This window comes from Rattus norvegicus, chromosome 19 (assembly GCF_021556685.1).
Source record: "Rattus norvegicus strain SHRSP/BbbUtx chromosome 19, alternate assembly SHRSP_T2T, whole genome shotgun sequence".
NCBI lineage: Eukaryota > Metazoa > Chordata > Mammalia > Rodentia > Muridae > Rattus > Rattus norvegicus.
The window spans coordinates 35,689,609-35,715,389 of record NC_141552.1 but is presented as its reverse complement, the minus strand read 5'-3'; the positions used below and the strand labels follow the sequence as shown (position 1 = coordinate 35,715,389).

Below are 25,781 nucleotides of genomic sequence, written 5' to 3'. Positions count from 1 at the left end.
AATCCTGTTTCCTTCCTTCTTAAACAAAAAGTATCGTGTGAGCAGGTGAGCATACTGTTGCTCTATGACTCTAGGAGCACCCTGCTGGACTTAGCAGTTCAGGGCTATAGTTTCTGTTAGGCTTCATCTGGACAAGCATTGTAAGACAGCTCAGGATCTAGAGAAAATCTGCTGAGAATCTCAAGTCTCAGTGACGATAGGAGATACATGCATGCCTGTGGGCTGACTTCCTTTCAGATCTGCACACTGGTGCTTTATCTTCCAGGACTTTAAACTATATCTTCCTTTGAATTTTTTTTTTTTTTCGGAGCTGGGGACCGAACCCAGGGCCTTGCGCTTGCTAGGCAAGCGCTCTACCACTGAGCCAAATCCCCAACCCTTCCTTTGAATTTTTAAAGTCTTATTTAAACATAATTTCATTGGTATCCTGGTTAAGTATTGATCGAGATCACCAATTGTTTGTGCTTTTTCAAATCTGATCCCTCTTAAACATAGCTTGTTTAAGTGCATTACTTTTTAAATGTTAAGGCTTTTACTTTTTATTTCTTTTAAGTTGCTTTTAAGAGGTTCAGTGATAACAAAGATGTTTCATGCTAAACATTATTAATAAAGGGATATTTAAAGTTTGAACTTATTTTCTCATTTAAATACTTGTGATGATAAGTATCTATGCTTTGTGGACTTTTTTATGGGAATTTAAAAATTTTTTTGTTGATAATTTTCTCTAACTCTTCAGGTATTATTCTTTGGTTATATAATTTCATTTTCGTGCAAATATACAGTGAAGCCCAATTAATTACTGTCTTGATTCTAATTTTTAATAGACATTCAGCTTCCATTATAGTTGTGTGTTGATGGCTAGAGAATTGTAAAAAATCATAGCCGAGCGTGAGGTTAATCACTATAATTTGAAAGAATAAAAAGCGATTTAAGGCTTAGAATTTTTCAGCACATCATCCTGTATTTAATTAGTATTATTTAATTATTTAATCTCAGTTGGTGGTTTCTACCCCACCTTTTATCATTCAGTTCCCAAAGAGGCAACCTTTGTTACAATAAGCCTCAGTCAGCACTAGAGCTGGGCAGAGATCTACCCTGTAAGCCATTGGCGTTAGAATCTACATCCCTGTCAACAACCCGAAGTATAACTTGTGCTCCATCCGGGCGGCTGTTAACTCCAACTGGTCAGCCCCCATGGCCATGTTTTCATAACTCGCCCACCCCATGGTGCCTTTCCTCTCCACCTCTCTCTCCTTCCTTGTGATCTCAGATCCCAAGCCGGGGAACTCAAACCCTGCCTATCTTCTCTTCTGCCCAGCTGTTGGCATCTTTATTCACCAATCAGGAATAACTTGGGGGCCAAGGTGACATAGCATCACTTGGGTAAGTGCTGATTCTCTCATGCCTGGGGGACCAGGCCTTGGGGCCAGGTTTTAGCATTACAACACATAGCAAGAGACCAAACCTCAACTGTCCTGTTCTTAGTTTACTGTAACACGTTTACTGTAACACGTTAATGAATGTCGTTCCTACCAGCCTCACATAATTTACAACCCCCTGTTTTCTTTTCTTTGTTTGTATTTAAGTTTTTCCTTTTCTTTGCATCTTTGATGTCACTGTCTTAGTTCAAGATTATTTTGACCAGAAATGGACCTTTATTTTCAGGACTCAGTTTTTCTTGTCATTCTTTACTACCGATCGGTTTCTCTTTCAGCGTGGCTCATTCAGCAGCCTGGCTCCCCGTTAGTCAAGGGGAGATGTAAACATGTAACCCGATGCTTAGTGCCTTCCAGACTTTCTCCTCCGGCTTCTGCACCTTTATTGTGAGGTTCCCTGAAAGTTCAATACACACCATAATCTTCCTTCTGCTCCAGTGGTTTTTCTCCCGTGTTTCTTGTAGCACATTCTCTACACCCTGGCTTTCAGTTTTGACCTGTTGCCATGACAGTTTGTACACGATCCTGCTGTCTTGTCATTGCATTGCTTTTAGGCAACCACTTACGTGGTTTCTTTATTAGGCTGTGAAATCCTTCAGGATTAGGGCACAGATCTATTACATGTTTTGCATCAATAATGTATAAATAATCATTTAACTTTTTTATTTGTTGAGTTTACTTTTAGTTGGGTTTTTGTTTGTTTGTTTTTTTAAGTTTGAGTAAGAAAATATATCCTAAGTAAAAGTATATTTTTCCCACTAGTCATGACCAAAAATTTCCAAGGTCAGGTTTAAAAAAGATATGTAATGATTATGGGGTGTTTCAGTGGATAAAGTGCGTGATTTACCAAGAAACAGTCCTAAGTGTGGATCCCCAGTACCCACATAAAAGCTGAAGTCAGTGCTGTGTCCCTGTAATACCAGTGCTGATCACGAGGAGACACCTGGAACCCTGGAGCTCACTGCCAGCCATTCTGGCTGAATCCCTGAAGGCCACGTTCATTCCGAAACCCTGTTTGAAAACCTAAGACAGAGAGCAGTTGATGGAGAGAGACATCTCCAGTATCCATCTCTGGCCTCCCACACAGGTGCTGGCACATACGCATGTGCACTCATTCAAACTCACCTACCAACCCACATGAGCACATATGTCACACATGCACATGCCCTTCCATTGATGGAAAATAAAAGTCATTGTGTCCTAGGCCAAACTGTATGGCTGTCATGACTCTTCCCTCTTGCTTAAAATGTTAAACAATCTGTCTGTTTTTTTTCCCTCAAAGGGAAAGTGGAAGAAACCTTAGACTAGTTATTAACATGGTTATCCAAACTTGTCACTAGTAGCTTTTTCGTTTCATAAAGTGGTCAGAACTATTTGATAGGTCTTGTCTGGCATAGGGCAGACTTCCCCTAAAATAACAAGGAATTTGGACATGACATTTTAGTATAATGATACTCTTCAGTGAGGTGGGGAAAATTAGCACCCTAAATCTTGTGGTCTAGACAGCTTCATCTTACCTCATCCTGAAATATGCTATTATGTGAAATCTGGTTCTGGAAAAGCCTTCGTCACAATGCTAAATAAATGCTAAGTGGAAAAGAACTGTGTGTTCATGTTAGACTTCTTCAGATCTGACTTTAGAAACCTTTTATACTTAACTTCTGAAAGGCAGCTCTTACTGTGTGTTGTCCCTTAATTTTTCTGAAATGGAAATAACATGGACTAAAATCTCAGTAACGGTGAGGCTTCTCAAGTAAAATGGTAGCAGAAATAGTAAAGACCAGAACTGGCTGAGGAAATTCGTTACTATTCCAAGGATGACTGTGGTAAGAGCAGTGCTGCCCTGGAAGCAGGATATATATATTACTGCTGTTGGAAAAGAAGTTTCCAGTGTTGAAAGAAACACAGGCACAGACCAAAAGTAACCTAGCAGGCCTGTTTTTTTTTTGTTTGTTTGTTTTGTGTGTGTGTGTGTGTGTGTGTGTGTGTGTGTGTGTGTGTGTGTAAGAAGCTCTTTCATTCAAACCTGAGGGGCAGGCACTGGGGTGGAAAGTGCCCTCAGTTTTAAATCTGATGCAGCTGTCACTGTATGCCATTCATGTATACTGGCATGATGGGGAAGGGTCTGAGAGTGATGTGTCAGAAGTGCGCAGGACTGCATAGCAGGCACACATGCGAGGATTGTGTAAGGTGGAAAAGTTTATGAGAATTATGAATGATTGGAAGGCTAGCCATCTTTAACAGAAAAAAAGAGTTTCTCACACTGTGATTCTATTATTTTTATAATTACACATAGGACACTTTCAGAAGACAGAGATGATGGCTTTCTTCGTCTTTGTTTATCTTTTCCTGGAAACAGAAATAAGCCATGTTCCAATGTGTAAGTCGTAGCTGTTCTGCCTGCTGGCAGTATGACTGTGAAAAATCCCCAAAACCATCACTGTCAGTCTTTAAAATGGCAATAATGGTATCCACTTGTTAGGATTACAAGAAGATTAAATAATATTTTCCTTATGGTAACTGCTCAAGTAATGTCATTTACTTTCAGAATGAGACTGGTAGTAATGAGGCTGGATAAAAATGGTAGAAAATTAAGGGTCATGGGATGAGAAAGGAGCACTGGAGTTCAGCGTGAGTGTTCTGTTGATGGAGTCACACCTCGGAGAGGAAAGCTGCCCACAGACTCTCTCCTGGAGCTCTCCACGTTTGCGCAGGGCCAGAGTGACTTATGACCTTTAAGGTTTAGCAGCGATCTCAGATTTTGAAAGCCATCTGTGTGCACTTAGAGCCAGAATGACTTGTGACCTTTTAGCTGTAGCACTCTTCTCAGATTCCTAAAGCCATATGTGCCACCCTCTGCCCAGACTGATGGACCTTGACCCTGCTCTCTCCATCAGGGCTGACAACACCATCATGACCTTTTAATCTTTAAATTTTACTGTTAAAATATACTCTTGGAGCAATGTTAAAAAAAAAAAAAAGCAGGAAAAAGGAATTCTTAGCTTTTGGAGATGTTATTTGGGGGCTGCCAGTACTCCATGTGGTTCACTGTACAATCGTGTGTGAACAACCTGCCTTTAAGTCCATGTCCACTCTTGACTGTGTCCTCACCTTTTCCTCTTTCAATTAACTTCCATGCTTAAGATCTATGTAAAGATCATTAATTAGTTCCAACCCTGCTTCCTGTTGGCTGGTCCTGAAATTCTTTCCTATAGTGAACAATCAGCTTTGCCTTAGTAAAGGCCGCTGAAGAGGGAGTGAACTCCTCAGGCTACCTCTGGCCACAGTAGCCATGTCTTTTCTTTGTCCCTGAAGCAACTGACAATAATGCTATCTTTATATTAGTCTTTGCCTTTTCACTTTAATTTAAATTGTTTTTGTATTCTGTCTAGAGAGTTTAATATTGATTAGCATGATGCTCTGAGTATATCGATGGCTAGAGTAATGTTTTTGTTCACGATAAAGTCTACTTTGTGTTTGTTTGTTTGTTTGTTTGTTTGTTTGTTTTTTTGGAGCTGGGGACCGAACCCAGGGCCTTGCACTTCCTAGGCAAGCGCTCTACCACTGAGCTAAATCCCCAACCCCCACGATAAAGTCTAAAATAATAAACATAAATTTACAAAAAACTACATGAAACTCATGCATAGGGAACCTGGAGATCTTGTTGTTGGCATTGGTGTTTCCCTTCACTGGCTCTACATTCTTGAGTAACGTGTGAATTTATTCCATAAGACAAAGGGCTTAGACCCTTTCTGCCTTAAAATATGACACTTTTGCAAGACTTTCCGGGAGTCAGGGAAGAATACTGACTAGGGTTTTAGAGCCTTGGTGGGGTTACTTTTAAGGCTTACAGGACAGAAAAGGCTGCGGTGTGCAGAGTTGGTTTGGTGAGGCCACAGGGCTGGTCTCTCAGCATGAACGTGCAGTGCTCTCTTAAGCCTTAGCACACTGGCACCGAGGTGCATCGGTTTCTGTAAGACTTGGCTCACAGCTGCATTTTCCTGAGAAAAACAAGTCCTCTTTAATTTTGCTGTTGGGCCCCTGATTACATTCTCTCTCCTTCGTTCTTCCCTGATTTTTTTATAAGGTAGAAATACTAAGCCTGTAGAGGACTGAGTATTCTTAAAATACAGATTATGATTGAGCAGGTCTTGGGAGAGACCCAGGATTCTGCAGTACTAGGAATCCCCAGGCAAAGCCTTTGTTGATGTTACCAGAATCATTAGAGCAGAGCTTCTGTTCTGGGTGTTCTAAAACACCAGGCTTGGCCACCTGTCCTGAACGTTAGACAGCCAGATTAATTGTGAAAAGCAAGAAAGCATTTATTGAATGTGGCCACATTGGGAAGAGAGGCAAAGAGATCTCATGCCACCCGCCCCACGCTCTGGGTCCTGACTGAGGTTTAAGTGTAAGTAGATGGCTAGGGGTGTGCATACACGTGGGTCTACTTAAGCCTGTCACCGCTGGTTCCAGTCACTACAAGACCCCGAGACCAGTTGCCAGCACCATGTGACTGTCTTTCTAGGACACAAATTCCCCTCTGTCTGGCACAGGGCTTCAGCTTTTTCCCTTTCCAAGCTTGTTTCCCTGGGAACTTCCAGTTTCTTGGGGCACAATTGTCTCTTAGCAAAAGGGTGGCTGTTCTTTTTAGAATATAGCAGCATGGCCTGCACTTAGAGAAGCAAGTGTCTGCCTGTGATCCATATTTGTTGAGAAGTCTTTCCTGATAGCTTCATTTCTTCTGTGTCTTATAATTTGGAGTGTTGATTTTGATGCTTCAAAGAAGCATCCTCATGTTCCTAATTTCAAACTTAGTCTGGGACGAATGTCATCACCTGCGTTCTCCTTCTCCACTGGGCACAGCCCTACACTGTTGGAAGGACGGGCTCTTTCTCTGGCCACTTCTCATTGCTTCTGTTGGTTTCTCAGTCTGTCATTGACCACAATTTCTGGTCTCAATTTACCTGATCTGGGTCTGGGGCAAGATAAACTGGGAAATTTTAGTGGCATGAGAAGGAAAACTTGAAGAGACAAGGCCTTTCATCCTGGGTGTGATCTGCCTTTTTGGTTAATAAAGCCAAAAACCTTATCTACCAGTGATTAAGCCCAAATTGCCCATGGAGACAATATAGATTTACCCAAAGGCATCTTGTCAAAGCAAATAAATGATGCTTCCTCATGGCCTAAATGGTCTGTGGCGAGTTGCTAGCTCTCCTCTCTCAGTCTTAAGTCTAAATAATGCCCCCCATAAGCCCTCCTTACAACTTAATTTGACATTGTTTAAAAGTTAAAGCTGAAGTTTTTAACCCTGTAAATAAATGTCTCTGAACACACAGCACTCACGCTTGAGTATTTCTTGTTTTTTGCATGAGTGTCCTAACTTCCCCATAACTCTGTGCTTAAGATCTAGACTCAGAATGTCTCTTCACAGTCTCCAGGTCTGCTTCACATTGGCTTACTGTTGTTTGACCTTTTTTGGAGCAACATAATAAATAAAACAATGACAACAATAATACAATACACTACCCTAGGCAGAAGCAATACTGAGGCAAAGAAACAGTTCCAGCAGCCTCCAGCTTAATGAACTAGGGAGTTTATTTTACTTACCAAGGTCTGGTTCTAGGGTTACTTACAGGAGCATGGACAACCAACAAGTTAAAGGCTGATTTCTATTCAAATTTGAAGTACAGAAATAGCCCAGTTTCATTTACAATGCCTTGCACTACATACTTAAAATATCCATTGTCTAGACTTCTGTTTTTATTTCAATTTTTGGCCCCATGAAACTCCTATAATTGAATTTTAATGCATATCTTAATAAGCTTATTGTTCATCAGAATCACATTCTCTTTTTATCCTTTTATTAAAAATAGATGCTTTTCTCATACAATATGTCCTAATTATAGTTTCCCCTCCCTCTACTCCTTCCAGTCCCTTCTCACCTAACATCCCCTCCAGATCTTTCTCTTAGAAAAGAACAGGCTTCTGAGAGATAGCAACCAAATATAACAAAATAAAATATAGTAAGATGAAGCAAAAACTTGTATATTGAAGTTGTCTGTGAGAGCCCAACAGGAGGAAGAGAACCCCAAGTGCAGGCAGGCAAGAGGCAGAGCCTCACTCGTTTTCCCAGTCAGGAGCCCCATAAGAAGACTAAGCTAATAAAACAGCCACATATAATGTATGTGTACACAATGTATTCATATACGCAGAGGGTCTGTTACAGATTTATGCAGACCTTGAGCTTGCTGCTGTATATATTTTCTCTGACAAAATCACATTCTTTCTGTTTTATATTATATAAAAGTAAAAACAAAACACTCATAGTTTAAAATATACATAGCAAGACTATATGATAAGTTTAGAATGGACATGAAAAAAACTTAAGTCAGAATGTAGTTTTGAGTAAGTATAATGGATTAGAACTTGACAAGCCCCCAGTTTAGTATTCTAGTTCTGTAATTTTAGATGTATACGCTAATTTACATTTTAATACATTCCTATAAAATATTCTTAATTTATATATTTAATGGAGTATAGTATAATTTGATATGTGTATATTAGATAGTTTTTAAATCAGAGTACTGGTATTTCTAACATCTTAAACTTTAGTAATGTAGTTATTGTGTGTGCATGCACATGTATGTGTCTGAACACGCGTGTGTCTGCAGTGGCAGGAGAATGGAGATCAGAGGACCCCTTGCAGGACACTGTCCTTTCCTTCTTACACAGTTCCACAGATTAAATTCAGGTTATCTCAGGCTTGGGGACAAGTGTTTTCATTGGCTGAGAGATTTTATGATTCCCTAATTTTTTAATCTTTAATCTTTATCAGGAGAACCTTGGTGTGGTCCCCGCTTTGCTTCCTCTTGTGGACACTTTCAGTCTCCTTTTATGTCCACCCCCATTCCTTTGTGTCTCGGTCCTTAATACCTATAAACACTTTCTACTTTGGTGGCACACAGTAGGCATTTCTCACTATCTTCCCGTCCTCTCTTGAAATCTTTCCATTCTCATCTTCAGTCTGGTAACAACTTGCTTGCAGGTGTCCCTCCTCCCACCTCAACTCCATTCACTGGAGACTTGAACTCTCGGTACGGTCCCAGTTCCCCCCTTTATTCCCATCTCTCCACGTTATTGTCTTTTCTTAACTTACTTCTCCCACTACACGCCTGACTCCCTGGGGACCTTGCCTCTTCGTGTAGACAGGATCCTCTTAGCTCTTTCCATATCCCCTCTCAGCCATTTCTCCTAGCCCTTCTCCACACTCTGCTACCTACTGATCTGCTGAAGTGCTCACTAGGAAAACCAGAGGGATCACACTTTCCTAAATCCAGAGAGGGCAACAGAAACCAACCCAACAGAACAAGACCAGATACAACACCTAGAATCACCTCAATTTTCCCAACCCCAGATGCCTAAACACTAGGGCAAAACCGTAAACATTAAGAGCCAAGACAATGCCTCCCACAGAACCCAGTAACTGTCCTACAGCAGGCCCTGACAAATGTAATATGGCTGAAGCACAAGACTGTTGTGGTAATAAATAAAGGAAACCGAGCGACCAGTTCCCGTGTGTGTCCAGTGGTCTGTCTCTCGCTAGCTTCAGCTCATTGCACCATAGGAACTAGCGCTAATTTACCTCAGTGGCTCCATGCTGCCCGCAAGTACTCTCTGACCCAGGCGGTCCGCGGGCTATTCCAGCATGGCACCGTGTCACTCTGCTCTCTACTGTTAGTTCTGGCACCCATGAGGCCAAATGGAATTAACTATAATTTATCTCTAATTAGTATCTCCCCCACGGGTCTCGGCTAGCCATGAACTCTCTGGTTCCAGCTACCCAGTAAAATCAGGGCTCTAGAAGTCCAGCACCGGCTGGCCTATCACAGCTTCCTGCTACCGACTCTGCTCTGACTCCCAACAATCCAGCGAAATCATGGCTTAATAAACTGTAATTTATCGGGGTTGGGGATTTAGCTCAGTGGTAGAGCGCTTGCCTAGGAAGCGCAAGCGCCTGGGTTTGGTCCCCAGCTCCGAAAAAAAAAAAAAAGAACCAAGAATAAACTGTAATTTATCAATCAGATTTATATTTAAATTCTCAATCCACAATACATCCACATAATAAACTCACAACCAATTGATAAGGATATAAACTTCCTACCTAGACTCAAGACCACCCGGATCTGGGTCATCCTTCTCTGTCTCCATTATGATTCCCTTAGCCCTTCTCCTCTGCTTCTCTTTGTCCTAAAACTTGCCCCCCCCCTTCCTTCTCGTCCAATGACAGGCCTTGTTTTAACTTGTCTGCCTCCACCTGCATAATGACATCAACCTACATAAGACAAGAACTTTAAAACATCAATTATGAGTATTTCAAGGACCTTAGGCTATGAAAGAAATTCCTTAATGATATCTGCGAAAATATAAACAGTTGAATGAAATAATGAAAATAGATATGATAAAAATAGGATGAAATAATGAAAATAAGACAGGGATGAAAAGTTTAGTAAGCCAAATGCAAACTTTGGTGATAAGTCCCCTCAGTGGAGTTCAAGATCTGGACAAGAGAGTCTCCGACGTTGAAGACAAGATGGTAGAAATGGATATTTCAGTCAAAGAAGATGTGAAATCTAAACACATCCAGGCCCAAAACATCTAAGAAACTTGGGATCCTAAGAAAAGATCAAATATATAAATAATAAGAATAGAGGAAGGAGTAGAAACCCAGATCAAAGGCAAAGAAAATATTTTCAAGAAACTCATAGAAAAAAATTCCTGACCCAAAGCAGGGTATTCACCTATGAAGGCACAAGAAGTATGGAGAACACTGAATAAAGAGATCCAAAAAGATACTTGATACATCATAATAAAAACACCGAACATACAGATTAAAGAAAGAATCCTGAAAACTGAAGAGAAAAGACCAAATAACATATAACGGCAGACTCATTGGAGTAACACCTGATTTCTCAATGGAGACCCTGAAAGTCAACAGGACCTGGATGGATGTTCTTCAAATCAAAGTCTACAGGTGCTAGACCACACTACTGTATCCTGTGAAACTATCAATCACAATAGAGAAAGAAAGGAAAACATTCCACAATAAAATCAATGTAAGCGATATCTACCTACCAGTCCAGTTATACAGAACACATTAGAAGGAAAACTTCAGTCTGAAAAGGTCAACTGCACCTCAGAATAAACAAGGAACAAGTAATCTCAGAGCCACAAATTAAAAGAGGCTGGAGCAAAATCCTTACCACAGGAAAATAATGGGAATCATTAAGTACTGCTTATTGATAGTGCATTATCATTGTTAGTGGTCTCAATTCCCTATTAAAAACCAAATACTAACAAATTGGATTACAAAACAGTATATATCCTTTGCTGTGTTTAAGAAACAATTGACTGCCAAGGATAGAAATTGCCTCAGATTGAGAGGATGAAAAAATGTATTCCAAGCAAATGGACCCAAGAAGTAAGCAGGTTATAGGTATTTTGTATTTGACAAAACTAATCAGACAGATAGGAATGGATATGATATGCTCAAACATTTATATACCAAACAAAACGGCCCGTAAGTTCACATAAGAATCACTACTACAACTAACAGCACATATTGACACTCACATGGGGATAGTAGATGACCTCAGTACTCCACTCTCACCCATATATGGGTCATCCAGAAAAAAACTAAGGAGAAAAATGGAGAAATTAATTAATGTTATAAATCAAATGGACCTAGTGGATATTGACAAGTTTTCACCCAAACACAAAAGAATATAACTTCTCAGTAGCTCATGGAAAATTTTCCGGAATGAATTATATACTTTTACATAAAATAAGTCTCACCAAATATAAGAAAATTAACATAATAATCCCCTCTATTCTGCCTGGCCACCATGGAATAAAGGTGGGCATCATCAACAATAGAAACAACAGAAATTGATCCAAAAGAGGGTTTTTTTTTTTTCATTTTTGGGAAATCACTTAGAGAAATTAACTAATGAAATTAAGGATGAAAAGGGGGCATCACATAAGACTCTAAAAAAATACAGAAAAATCAAAGGGCCATACCTTAAATATCTGCATTCCACCAAATTGGAACACCTAAAAGAAATGGATAAAATTCTTCATATATTTCACCTACCAAAGTTAAATCAAGGTCAGAAGAGCTTTAAACAAACCAATACCCCCTGGTGAAATAGATGCATTAGTTAAATGTCTTTCAATCAAAGAAAGCTGAGGGCCAGATTGATGCAAATAGATTTCTACTAGCAGTCACAGAAGAATTAGCAGCGACATCCCTCTCATTATTCCATAAAATAAAAACTACAGTAATTCCTGTTTTTTATGAGATCCCCTAATTAATACTTAGTCTACACAGAGAACCAAGAAAGAAAGAGAATTATGTTACAAACATAGATACAAAAATTCTCAATAAAATACTTGCACATTGAGTCCAAGGACACATCAAAAATATATTGTCCACTATTTTCCAGGAGGATTCATCCCTGTTATTTCTCAACATAGGTTAAAACAATAAATGTAATTCACCACCCAAAGACAAAAAAGCTACATGATCATTAGATAAAGAAAAGGCTTCTGACAAAAATCTAGTACCTTCTCATGATAAAAGTTCTGGGAAGATTCTGGACACATAAGATCAGTACCCTTCCTATAAACAAATAACAAACAGATTGAGAAAGAACTTACGGAAACAACACCTTTTGGAATAGCTTCAAAAATATTTCTTGGAATAATGCTAATTAATCAAACGAAAGACTTCTATGATTAAAAACTTTTAAGATATTGAAAAAAATTGAAGAGGGCATCAGAACATGGAAAGCTCGCTATGCTCACGTATCAGTAGGATTAATATAGTGAAAACGAGCCTTCCAAAGCAATCTACTGACTCAATGCAATGCTCACACAATTTGAACACTAGTCTTAACAGAAGTTGAAGGGACATTTTCCAGCTTCATATGGAAAAGAAAAATTTAGAATAGCTAAAATACTCCTGAAAAATTAAAAAGAAACTATTTGTATCACCCATCACATGATTTCAAGTTTTGCTACTGACCTATAATAATAAAAATAGCATAATATTGGCATAGAAACAAATACATATCCAATAGAATAGATCCAGATCTAAGTCCACATTCCTGTAGACACCTGTCTTTCGATAAGACAAAAATGCTCCGTGGAGAAGACACAGCGTCCTCAACAAAGGTTGCATAGGCCCTGTTCATCACCCTTTGCAAAACTCAGCTTCACATGGATCCAGGAGCCCAGCATGAGACCATGTATTCTTAATCTGAAAGAAGAGAAAGTAGAAGATAAATAAGTTTGATCTCAGCGGCACAGGAAGACTTTCTGATCAGAACACCTATAGCACAGGCACTGAGACCAGCAATTAATAAACAGGACCCCATGGGACTGAAAACCTTCAGTATGGCGAAGAAGGACCACATACGGAGAAGCCTATAGAAGGGGAAATGTCTCTATCAATTGCACATGTGATGTAGGGCCTCGTATCTAAAGTATGTAAGGAACTACAAAACAAAAAGGCATGCAGAGCAAAGCACAACTTTAAAACGGTTGTATAGAAACACAGTTCTCTAAAGATGAAACAAACGCCCGAGAAACACTTAAACAGTGCTCGACACCCTTGGTCATCAGGGGGATGCATACTACACTAGTCAGAGCGGCTAAGATCAACGAAACGAGTGACTGTGGGGAGCAGTGTGGTCGTTCCTCGGGAAGCTGGGGATAGATCTACCTCAAGATCCAGCTATACTGCTGGGCATACCCAAGGGCTATCCCTCCCTCTGTAGCAACCCTATCCAGCCATGCTCTTAACTCCTTTGTTCGTAAGAGCTAGGAAATGGGAAGAGCCTTTTCTTTAATCAGTGGTTGAATAATATTGAAAATGTTGTTCATTTATTCAACAATGCCACTCGACTGTTACTCTGATTTTTTTCTCCAGGAAATTATTTTTAACTGTTCCACAGAAGCATAAGAATGATGTGTTTGGGGAGTGCTCTGTGGTGCTTTGATCATTTTACACATTTTGATTCATTTGGTTAGGTTAGGTGAGGTTTTGGCTTTCTGAGATAGCCTCTCATTTGTAGTCCAGCCTGACCTTGAATTCATTATGCCATTCTATATTTAATTTTTTTTAAATTACATTACTCATTCTCTCTGTCTTTCTCCCCCTTTGTGCACGTGCATTTGTGTGTGTGTGTGTGTGTGTGTGTGTGTGTGAGAGAGAGAGAGAGAGAGCGCATATGTGCATGTGCACTTGCATGTGCACGCTCACACACACAAACACATACACACAAGTGGATGTGCACACACCGGCAACACCCCCCCACCACACACACACCTACACACACACACACACACACACACACACACATACACACAAACTTGGAGATCAGAGGACTACTTATAGGAATCACTTTTTCCCTCCTGCCCATATAGGTCTGTGGGAGTGAACTCGTATCATTTGCCCTTGATCGTTAAGTATCATGTTGACTTTGTTCTACACTTTGGTTTCTGTCCCAAAATTCTTGACAATAATTTCTTTCTGGAATGCTTGACAATGGGCTATAGCTAAGCACAGTAGGAAATTAGTGATATGTTAATGGCATTAAGTTTAGCTCTTAGGGGTTGTGCTATAGAAGTGGTTTATTTTAGTCATGACTCTTGCTTGAAGACCTCTTAGCATCTCTGTGTATACTGGGGCCGTACTTTAGTGCATCTGGTTTCCTTTTCTATCCTAGGTGCAATTAGAGTGGTTATTTTGGTTTCCCACAATCATGCATACAGGTCCTACATTGCCTATATCAAAGCAAGAGTGTTGTTTTACGGCCTGATTTGTTTCACCTAACTATCCCTTTTTCTTTCTTAAAAAAAAATCACTGATAATTTAAATTGCAAATATACAAATCAATATGTGGAGCACCCATCCTAATATTGCCGAGGAAATTTTGTGTTCACTTGGTAAACGATTTCCTGTTTAGTGCTCATTTCCTCCCTCACTGCCCAAGCTCATAGCAAAATGGGCAAATGAAAAAAATTAGCTTTTCATATAATATCCATAAAATATTTCATTTCATTTTCCTGGCCATTGCATAATTTTCTCTACATTTCTGATGAGAAGGTCTAGTTCAGAGATGCTGTAGGTCCTGGAAGTTGTATGATGGTTTAGTAGTGACTGTAGCTCAGGTCCCCGCTTTAAAACCCACTTCCTTATCTGAGGTGTTTAGACAATCCTTCTTCAGGATTTTGTTCATTGCAGAAATCAGTTACTCTTCATAGGTCTGCAGCACATGGCTGGGGTAAGGGTGGTGCACAACAGTGTGGATCGTACCGTCCTTCCCTTTATATAGCTAATCACCTAAACGTAGAGTCACTGGACAGGGGAAATTGACTAGCATTCATCACCTGGTGATGCAGCTGGGATCTTTAATGCCCTCCCAGGGCCCATATGTTAAAGGCTTAAGCAGTCACTAGTCCCCGGTGCTATTGGGGGTTTGTGGACTCTCTGGGACGCGGACATTGGGATGCTGGTATCTTCCTCTCTGCATCCTTGTAATGCTTTATGGCCAATCTCCTCTGTCGTGTGTTCTTCTGTGCTCCGGTGTAACACGCCCAAGTGAATGTGGACTCCAGCCTCGAACAGAAATAAACTGTTCCTCCATTTAATGCATTAGTTCTGAAAAAGATAAATTTATGTCACAGCAACGTTTTTACAATACACATGCAAACTCTAAGCTCTCACTTAGAAGTAGGTCTAGTCTCATTTTGATTATAAATATTTTTATTTATGGTCAGTAAATAATGTTGCAAATGAAGCTCTTTTAATAATTCATTGCTTATTGTAATTTTATTTAATGTTCAAGACTTCTATTCATTCCTGTTATATAAAATAAACTGGGAAAATGTTTAATTAGTGCTAATAATTTTTGTGTTAAACATACTGTGTAATGTTGGTAAGACTAATATGATAACAGGAGAAATAATAAATCTTAATTATAAAGACAGAATGTTATAGAATGGTTTTCTCATATATAATTCAGCTAATGCTGGGATAAGCATAATTTAAATTTTATAAATTTGAAATTTAAATTTCATGTGTGAAATAACGGTCTGGCATTTTTCTTAAGAATCATCTACGTTCAGGTTTAGTGCTATCCTCTATCAAACAATTCACTTAAAAAGGCTACATCCAATATCCTCACCTGTTCTCCTCCACTTCTACTGATAGGGGGCCCGATATTGGGATGTGAAGCGAATAAATTAAAAATAAAATATATTGATTTATTATTGTGCATGGATTTATTGATATAATTTATTGTGAATAATGACATGAAAGGGACCTCATTCCTAATGGCTTTGTCACCCTGCCCATGGACTGTGTTGTATATACTAATGAGTTTTGAAAATATTGATTTTTATTAGAAAATAGCAACTTCAGACCATGTCCTACAAATAACACTAAAAACCAACTGGCATGAAAAAGGTTACAGCCATAATCTATAAGAACATGAAAACATTATAGACCAAATTGAGCCATTGAGGTACTCTATGGTCACACACATGTGAGTCGCACTTGAGTTCTGTCCCAAATTGCTCCATTTTTTGCAGCTGTCCTAAATAACTTGGCAAAGTAAAGACATCAGAGGAATATGACTTCATTCCCTAGTAAGTATTTATAAGAACCATTGTATTCCAGACGGTATTGGTACTCACATCACTGCAGTGATGGACAATAAAGAGGACATTTAGTATGTTAGACTTGTGAGTCCCCCTCCCCATCTTAATGATTGTAGTTTAAAAGGAATGGGGCAGGCAAAATGGCTCAGTAGGTCAGAATAGTTGTTGCGCTCTCAGAGGAGCCAGTTTTGACCCCAAGCACCTACATGGGAACTCACAACCACCTGTCATTCCAGTTCCAGGGGATCCTACACCCATTTCTGACCTTTTGAGTCACCATGCCTGGAAGTCAAACACATACATAAATGTGGCAAAAATACTTGTATACTAAAAAAAAGTAAAGAATATTTAAAAAAAAAATCAGGAACACTACACTTGTTTGAATCAGCTCAGATGTTGCAGAAATTATGTAACATCCTAATTCTTTTTGGCAATGCACTCTACTACTAGACTGTAAATGGAACCACTAACTGAATGCTTGCTATTCTTCAGGTCAGTATATAAGACATCAGGAGTAATGTCCTTAAGTTTATTTTATGTGCCCTGCTTCTTATCTGAAGGGCACTGGAAGAACTTACTATCTTTTTATTAAAGACAAGATACGAGTGGCATCCTGCCTCTCATCTCTTTGTGTCAGGTGAAGAAGCATTACAGTTGTCGTGAATATCGGCAACACAGTTCCTTCTCACATAGTCCTCCTTACAGTCATATTGTGCGTTCCATATTTTTTACTTTTTCAAATGTTTCTTACCCGGTTTGAGCTTTCCTATGGTGACACACATGAATGTGGAAGTTCAGTTGCTCTCCAGTGATACCACAGAGCATACACATGCACATGAAGTAGTTCCGAGCAGACTGTCAGGGAAAGCAGGCAGTGGACGCAATGATTAAGGGTTAGACTTCTTGGTAAAATGTTGTTTCAGGAGACTGTGAGGGCAAGACAGCATAACCTGGTTCATCTTGAAAGAGTCCTGTGTTCAAATTTACACCATTTAATCTCGGTTTAGTATCCTCACAGCTTTGCCAGGAGTTTGAGACTGGATGATGCATTTTGGTTAGGCATTCCAGTTTTCTTTTTCCATTTTAAGAAATTATAAAAGTGCTAAATAAATACCTTCTTCCATGTTATTCAGATATTAGGAGCTTTATGGTATAAAAGTATACCCATATCCCTAGGGGTAGTTACTTAACCATTTGTTAGATCTTTCTAGGCATTTAGAAGTATTTGATTATCTTTATGTGCGTGTGCAGTTGGAGACATTATGCATTTAGTTTTTAATCCTGTTTTGGTATATTTAGGGTCAAGCTACATGTGGAATATCTTATCATAATTATCATTATAACTTTTCAGATTTTTTTTACTTCAAACATTTGATTCTATTAATGTGTAAATGCAAGCATACGATATATTAACTTTCAAAACTTAGTAACATAGCTATTTTTGTTATGTTGAGAGTGAAAACATAGATTTAAAATTTTACTATTTATTAGAATTTTATCTCTTTTTGATTTTCATTACTCATTGGCTCAGGGGGAAGTTTCCTAAATAGAACTCCAATGGCTCACACTCTAAGATCAAGAATTGATAAGTGGGACCTCATGAAACTGGAAAGCTTCTGTAAGGCAAAGGACGTAGTCAATAAGACAAATTGGCGGGGGTTGGGGATTTAGCTCAGTGGTAAGAGCGCTTGCCTAGGAAGCGCAAGGCCCTGGGTTCAGTCCCCAGCTCCGGGGGGGAAAAAAAAAAAAAAAAGACAAATTGGCAACCTATAGATGGGGAAAAAAATCCTCACTAACCCCACATCCAATAAAGGGCTAATATCTAAAATATATAAAGAACTCAAGAAGCTAACCACTAAAAACCAAACAACCCAGTCAGAGCTAAACCGGGAATTTTATCTCTTTTAATTTTCATTATGAACCTGAAAATTTTGACTTTTATAGACATATTCATTCATAATTTAACATGTGTAATATATTTATTAAATACATGTAGTATATTACATATTAAGAAATATTAAAGTCCTGAAGAAGAAATTTATAATAATTAGTCTAATACGAGAATTTAAATGTATAGTACTTAGGGATATTTATCATGCACATGTGGGAGTGTTTTTGTGTATATACATGCATGCACATGTGAGTATGTAGGTGTGTTTGCTCGCATACATGCATTTACTTGTAAGTATGGGGGTGTGTTTGTACATATGCATGCACATGAGAGTATGTGGGTGTGTTTGTGTACATATACACCTGTACACATGAGTATGTTGGTGTTTTGTGCATATACATGCATGCACATGTGAGTACATAGGTGTGTTTGCACACATGCATGCATATGTGAGTATGTGCTATTAGTGGTGTTAGAGGACACTCTTGGGCATTGTTCCTAGCCTTCTACCATTTTTGAATTGGGTCTCTTGTTATTCAAAGCTGCACTTGCTAGCCTAGCCTGCCATTGGGCTGGGAGGGATTCTCCAGTTCCTGACTCAGGTCTCTCTGTAAGAGTGTGGACCACAGATGCTACTGTGTACTTATTTGAGTCCTGAAGGCCCAGAGTCATCATCCTTGGATGACAAGTACATTACCCACTCAGGTCTCCAGGCGAACTGAAAATATTCTGATTAATATAAAGCATTTTATATAATTTTCCTGTTACCTTTGATTAAAAAACAGATTACTTCTTTCAGAACCTCATTTAGAAGGAAATCATTACCAAAGCCTATGTACCTAGTGTAAAATTTGTTAGTTTAACAATGCTTTAATGACTCCTTTGAATGTTATTCTATATAAACAAGTAGCATTTTAAGGGTTCTTGAAACATTTAATAGAGCCTCAAATAACATTTCAAAAGATTTTTAAGAAAATAATAGTATTTAAGGTTATAAATGTGTACCAGACCTTTGCTCTATCTCCCTGTAACTAGAATCCATGCATTGTCAAATTAGGCATGCCAAAAAATAAAAAAGATTAAAGATAACAGTAGCATAAAATAAGATTATTTATGAAGAGTCAGAGCAGCCAAAAATTTTGTTTGTCATTTGGGGGAATTCTAGGAACAGATTTCCTTTTATTCTATTCTGTCTTAACACAGAATGGCATACAACCAGCTGCATGGACACAGTTGCGAACTCACAGAGCACAGTTGCATCAACAGCATGTAAGGTGTACGTCTATCTCAGGAGGGAACTCTTGGGTGATCTTTAAGATTGCCTTTTGACTTTCTGCCAGTCTGTTTCATTAGGTACTCTCCATCCTTTAATGTAAGGTGACCGTTCCTTCAGTTTTCAGTTGTCCTCAAGAAGGGAAGATGGGTTAGTGCCCTGGACCAGCCAGCGATTCCTGAGGGGGAGGATGGGCATAAGGAAAGTTGGTACCAGGCCTTCCATGTCTGATGGCTTATGCCAAGCAAGTTTATTAAGAAGCACAGCATCTTAAATGTGGTTTGCAGTAGGGAAACGGGCCAAGATCAGCAAACAACTAAGTCAGTGTTGGCAAAAGAATGCAAGATGCTTTACATAAAGTTGCCTTAGGATTTTTTTATTGGATATTTTATTTATTTAGTTTCCCCTCCGGAAACTCCTATCCTATCCCTCCTCCCCCTACTTCTATGAGGGTGTTCCCCTACCCACCTACCTACTCCTGCCTACCCACTCTGGCGTTCCCCTACACTGGGGCATTGAGCCTTCACAGGACCAAGGGTCTCTCTTCCCATTGATGTCAGGCAAGGCCAACCTCTGCTACATATGTGGCTGGAGCCATGGATCGCCACATGTGTACTCGTTGTTTGGTGGTTTAGTGCCTGGGAGTTCTGGGGAATCCGGTTAGTTTATATTGTTGTTCTTCCTATGGGGTTGTAAACCCCTTCAGCTCCTTCAGTCTTTTCTCTAATTCTTTCTTTGGGGTTCCAGTGCTCAGTCCGACTGTTAGCTGCAAGCATCCTCATCTGTATCAGTAAGGCTCTGGCAGAGCCTCTCAGGAGACATCCATATCAGGAATTTTTTTTTCTGGTCCAATATATTTGAAGTTCTCTAGGCTTCTTGTATGTTCATGGACATCTCTTTCTATAGGTTTCTATAATTTTGTTGAAGATATTTACTGGCCCTTCAAGTTGGCAATGTTTGCTCTCTTCTACACCTATGATCCTTAGGTTTGGTCTTCTCATTGTGTCCTGGATGTTTTGGGTTAGGATCTTTTTGTGTTTTGCGTTTTCTTTGTTTTGATGTTCTCTGTGGTATCTTCTGCCCCTGAGATTCTCTCTTCTATCTCTTTTATTCTGTTGGTGACGCTTGCATCTATGACTCCTGATCTCTTTCCTAGGTTTTCTATCTCCAGGGTTGTCTCCCTTTGTGATTTCTTTATTGTTTCTGTTTCCGTTTTTAGATCCTGGATGGTTTTGTTCAATTCCTTCACCTGTTTGGTCGTCTTTTCCTGTAATTCTTTAAGGAATTTTTGTGTTTCCTCTTTAAGGGCTTCTACCTGTTTACTTGTGTTGCCCTGTATTTCTTTAAGGGAGTTATTTATGTCCTTCTCAAAGTCTTCTATCATCATCACGAGATGTGATTTTAAATCAGAACCTGGCTTTTCTAGTGTGTTGGGGTGTCCAGGACTTGCTGTGGTGGGAGACCTGGGTTCTGATGATGCCAAGTGGCCTTGGTTTCTGTTGCTTCTATTCCATTCCATCCTGGCAGATGTCTGGGAAACTGGAAGGAAGATTGGACTTAAACCAATGCCAGTCATGTGGGAAATGCCAGGATTATGGTAGTGCTTTGAGCACCCACAGATTGGGCAATCACTGGGACATTGCCATCTTTTCTTCACCTGTGTTCAATGGACAGTTCTATGAGAACATTGACATATTTACAGCAGGGCATAAAAGGTCAAGCGAAACGTGCTTTTCACAGACTAAATGTAGATCCTAGGTGGCAACTGTCTCCCAAACCTAAGTCTAGAGTTGGCATCCATTACCGCTGCATGCAGATTTTTGCCCCAACATATTTGACTGACACCATGTAGATCAGTGGAGAGGTTCTGTTCACAGTCCCAGTCCTAGCCACAGAAGCCTCAGACAGAACAGTCAGAAGGGGAGAGGTTCCCTGTGCTGTACCCCCATTCTCTGCAGGAGCCTGTCCCCAGTTTCCAAGTGCTGGGGAAGGAGGAAATCGATGTACACTGCATGCCTCTGTTTCAGGAGGGGAAACCCTGAAGAGGATTTTGTGCCCACCTCTTTTATGTTGTACTCTGCTTCTATAAGAAGTTTCAGAATTTGGATGGTAGTCATTGAAGCTTGGAGTTTCTTTGTGTTCCAGGACAAGGAGTAATGCAGGGATACATGCTAACATAGTAGATGGACATAGACAGGAAGAAGCTGAGGGAATGCAAATGCTGAAAGCACTGGGCCAAAGGTTCAGAAGCTAAAGCCATCTATGTAGCACCTGCTTACCCACCCTGTCTTTGTATATCCTGTCCTGCTCTTGCATAGAGTCCAGGGATGAAGGGCTTTTAGTTCGTTACCAACTGGCCTCTTTCATGTGTTTATTTTTGTTATAATTGTGTGTATATGTGTGCACATTTGAATACAGGTATCTGCAGAAATTTCAGATACCCTTGGTACTGGAGTTACAGGGAGTTGTGAACTAAACATTGTGGATACTGGGTGAAATCCTGTTTCCAAATGAAATAAAATGCTACTTTGACTTCAGAATCTTGGTAGTTGTTAATTTTACATTGAACTTGGAGCTCACAGACTTAGCTGGATTGGCTGGCCAGAGAAGTCTAAAGATCGGCTTGTCACCACCTTACCAGCCCTGCGGTTACATAAATGCAGTGCCACACCCCTTTTTTTATCTGGGTTTTTGAGGATCTCATGCCTGTTATATTTGTGTGTCAACTACTTTACCATCTGCGTCTTCTCTTCAGATGCCTATATATTCAAATTATGATAATTTTCCTTTTCATGTATAGGGGAAATGTATAGGGATTACCTTTACCATAGAGAACATATAAGTAAAAACAAAGATATTGTTTGCTCATAGTTTCCCCCTAAGCCACACTGTCCTCAGGTTATGCATTCACGCTTCCAAGTTGTGATCATTGGCATCCAGTGTTTCTCTCTTAGTGCCTGAGCGTCACCGGGAACATAGAGTTTCTCAAGACTCTAATACTTTACTAATTAGCAGTGGCCCCATTCTATCCCAGCTGACAAGGTGTGCTTACATTTATATCTTAGCCATGGCAGAGGTCAGAATGAGGCTCTTGTTCCCTGTGTAGCTGGAGGGAAGATGTTCTGATGATCAGTGTAGGTTTCCAAAGGGCTCCAGTACTTACTGTGGAGCCATTCCAGTTGGTACCGTTACTAATAACATTTAGAAAATGTCTTAACTTAGAGCATATTGCTTCAATGTTTGAGGGGAGTGGCAGTCACACCATGCTGCCTCAAGTGGAGGACGGAGGACAAGTAATTGTCAGTTTTCTCCTTATACTATGTGAGTCCATAGACCAGGCTCGATTTTGAAGGGCAAACATCTTTACCTGCTGAGAGATCTCTCAGCTCCAGTCTGGCTTTCAATCAACGTATCAGACATAGTAATTTTATGAGCTTAAGTGATTTTTATTTAATTTAAAAATAGACTCAATGTATGTCAATATCATTTATCCAACATGAGTAAAATTAATACTGACTTTTTTTAAAACTATCTGGCTCATATTATCTGAATTTAGGGATGGGTTAATTATGTCCTTGAGATGTTAGCATTTCTGAGTGCTTTCAGCAAGAATGGAGCTCGTACTTAGTATTCAGTTCCGATGTCTCCCTTTCGGACAGCCGCCGAGAATGTGCATAGTCCAGTGTTCAATCTTCTGTGCTCATTTTGTGATTCTTGTGTATTTTGTAGCTTTTGAGCAATATGCTCTGCTAATGCCTTAGAATGGTTTCTATGACTGAGAAATAGAAAAAGTGAGTTTTGCTTGTTGTCAAGGTATTAATGCAAGAGAACTTGGAAGTTTAAAAATTTCAGTATGAAACATAACTGAATATCGAGTGAATGGCCTGGGGTGTGTGAGCTCCTGAAACATCGATGAGTTTCTTTATCTCCTATGGCTCTGGGGTGTGTGAGCCTCATCTTGTTTGAGACATTTGAAGTGTGATCATTTCACTGGTAATTGCCTCCTAAGTGTTAGCATAAGCCAATGGACGAGATGGAAGAGCCGTACTTAGGTCTGTGATGAGAAATTGAGCCTCTGATCACTCTAGAGTACTGGGAGTACTGGGCTGTTATGCCATACAGCACATCGATGGCCAGGAATGCTGGTTTTGATGCTAGGACAGCATGCAGGGTTCTTCTACGCTTGTTAAACATCTTTTCTGTTCTTCTCTTACTGAAAAAATTTCCCAGGATTCAATAGGGTTAAATGAAACTGAAAATTACATTGTTGGCTATTGCATTTTCATTTATTTAGAAATTTTCATCATTGATCTGGGTGGGAATGATGTAATTTGATCAGTTTTCCTTTCTCTTTTAGGCTCAGTTTATGAACCTCTTAAAAGCATTAATCTTCCAAGACCTGATAATGAAACTCTATGGGATAAGTTGGATCATTATTACAGAATTGGTAAGCACTGATGACTGTTATTCCCTGTTCCCTGGTCATATTTCATATGTTTTGTTTAGTTATTCTGTAATTTGAAGATGGGGTCGTTTCTCTGTATAAGTAGCTGTATATTCTAGCTGTGTATCTGTACTGGACTGTAAAAGGGAATCCACAGGTTGGCCCAAGAATAACTTTATGTGACCAATATCTTTTAGTATTTTAACTTTCCTAAGTATTACCGTATTGTATTTATTTATTTATTTTGGTATTTTCAGACAGCATCTCTCTGTGTAGTCCTGACTGTCCAGGAACTCTCTATGTAGATCAGACTGATTCAGACTGACTTAAGTCTTCCTGTCTCCACCTCCTGAGTATTGGGCGTAACGGTGCGGCCACCACACCAACTTTAATAGGCTCTAGAACTTGTGTTTGTTTTGGAACCAATGCTTCATATGAGTAACACTTGATTGTTTACATATGGTTAGTTTCTAACTCACTGAAGCAAAAAGACACAATCTCAGGTTACTGTCCCCATTAACAGGATCAGTTCCTCCAGCGGTTTGGTTGTTGGTTTATTTGGTTTTAAGTTTTGTTCATCCAAGATCAACATGACAAGTATAAACAAGCAACTTGGAAGAATATATGAATGGAATCCTTTTCTTATCAGACCATGAATTGGAGTCTATTGAGTTTTTTTTTTGTTTTGTTTTTTGTTGTTGTTGTTGTTTTTTTTTGTTTTTTTTTTGTTTTTTTTTTTTTTTTTTTTTTTTTTTTTTTTTGTAATCTTGCTTCTTCTTCTCCTATTATGGTAAAGAACATAAAATTTCATTCATCTCCCAAAACATGTTTTTCTTTTTTTGCCTTTTCATTCAATCTCATGTAAACTTCATTTCAGCTTATTTTTCACCAGGATTTTGGTCTCCATTCTTCTATTGTACTTTCTGTTATCTTTATAGCAATAACAATCTAAACAGGACTAATTGTAGTTTTAAAAGAAATGGCCAGTATTTACTTTTGCCCTGTCGGGTACCAATTCTTTACCATGAGAAAGATGTTCTGGAAAAGATTTGTTTAGTCTGAGAATACTGAGTGCAATGTTCCAGACCTGATCTCAGCATCAGGAGGTGGAGATAGGAAGATTGTGAATTGCAGAGTAGCTGCAGAGTAAGGCTTTGTCTTCGGAAGTAGACAAAGAACAAAACAATAAAGTGTTAAGGATATCAGAGCTGGAGAAAAGGAGCTGTGGGGAGCAGAATGGAACACTTTCTTCCAGGCACAGCAAAGCTGTTCCACTCTTGATCTTAAAAGAACTGTGTGAGATTGGACATTTAACAGTCTGTCATGCAATGCAGTGGGCCTTGTGGGACCCCACCCCTACCTGAGGATTTGTACTTGGTTGATAGGGGAGGGAGAGACATTTCAGTCATATGTCCACTGGTCAGCTGCCACAGCTCCTGTAAACAAACCCTCACCTTCATTCTTGTAAGCAACTTAAATGGATATGTGAGGGAGGCATAAAGTAGAAGGAGCCTAGTTGGGAGAAGAGAATATTGAACATGATCAAAATACGGTGTGTGTATTCATCAAAATATCATAATGAACCCATTATATATAACTTATGCCTTTACATTGCTTAAATCAAAAGATAAGAGAGGAAGGTTGTTATATCTTAATCTAGATTATATTGATTGAAAATATTTTAGGAAAAGTGTTTGCTTAAAATTTGACAGAAATAAAATATACTTCAGGAAATACAGAAATGTAGTATAGTATAGTGTATTTATTTTCCCGGTGTGTGATCCTGTCAAAGAGGGGAAAGCACTGATTTCAGACCTTTGCTGTGCCCACACTCACTTACTCGTTGCCGTCCTTCCTATGCAATGGAATTTTACTGTTGAAATGTAAGCTTATTCCTCACCCTGCAGGTCAGTAAGTGAGAGAAGTAACTCCCTTTGGCAAACAGCAGTCACCAGTGAGATACAGGGTCTTCTTTCTGCCTCCTGACTTGTGGATCAGTTAGTTTGCAGCATG

The 25,781-nt window shown here is 39.4% G+C and overlaps 1 protein-coding gene across 9 annotated transcripts in view; it reads left to right on the top strand.

Moving 5' to 3' along the window:
* Positions 1-25,781, top strand: part of Phkb (phosphorylase kinase regulatory subunit beta) — a 195,669-nt gene that overhangs the window by 11,613 nt on the left and 158,275 nt on the right. For all 9 annotated transcript variants that reach the window (XM_087594802.1, XM_087594801.1, XM_087594800.1 and 6 more), the window contains 1 exon segment: positions 23,682-23,771. In XM_087594802.1, the coding sequence (XP_087450928.1) occupies positions 23,682-23,771 (90 nt within the window).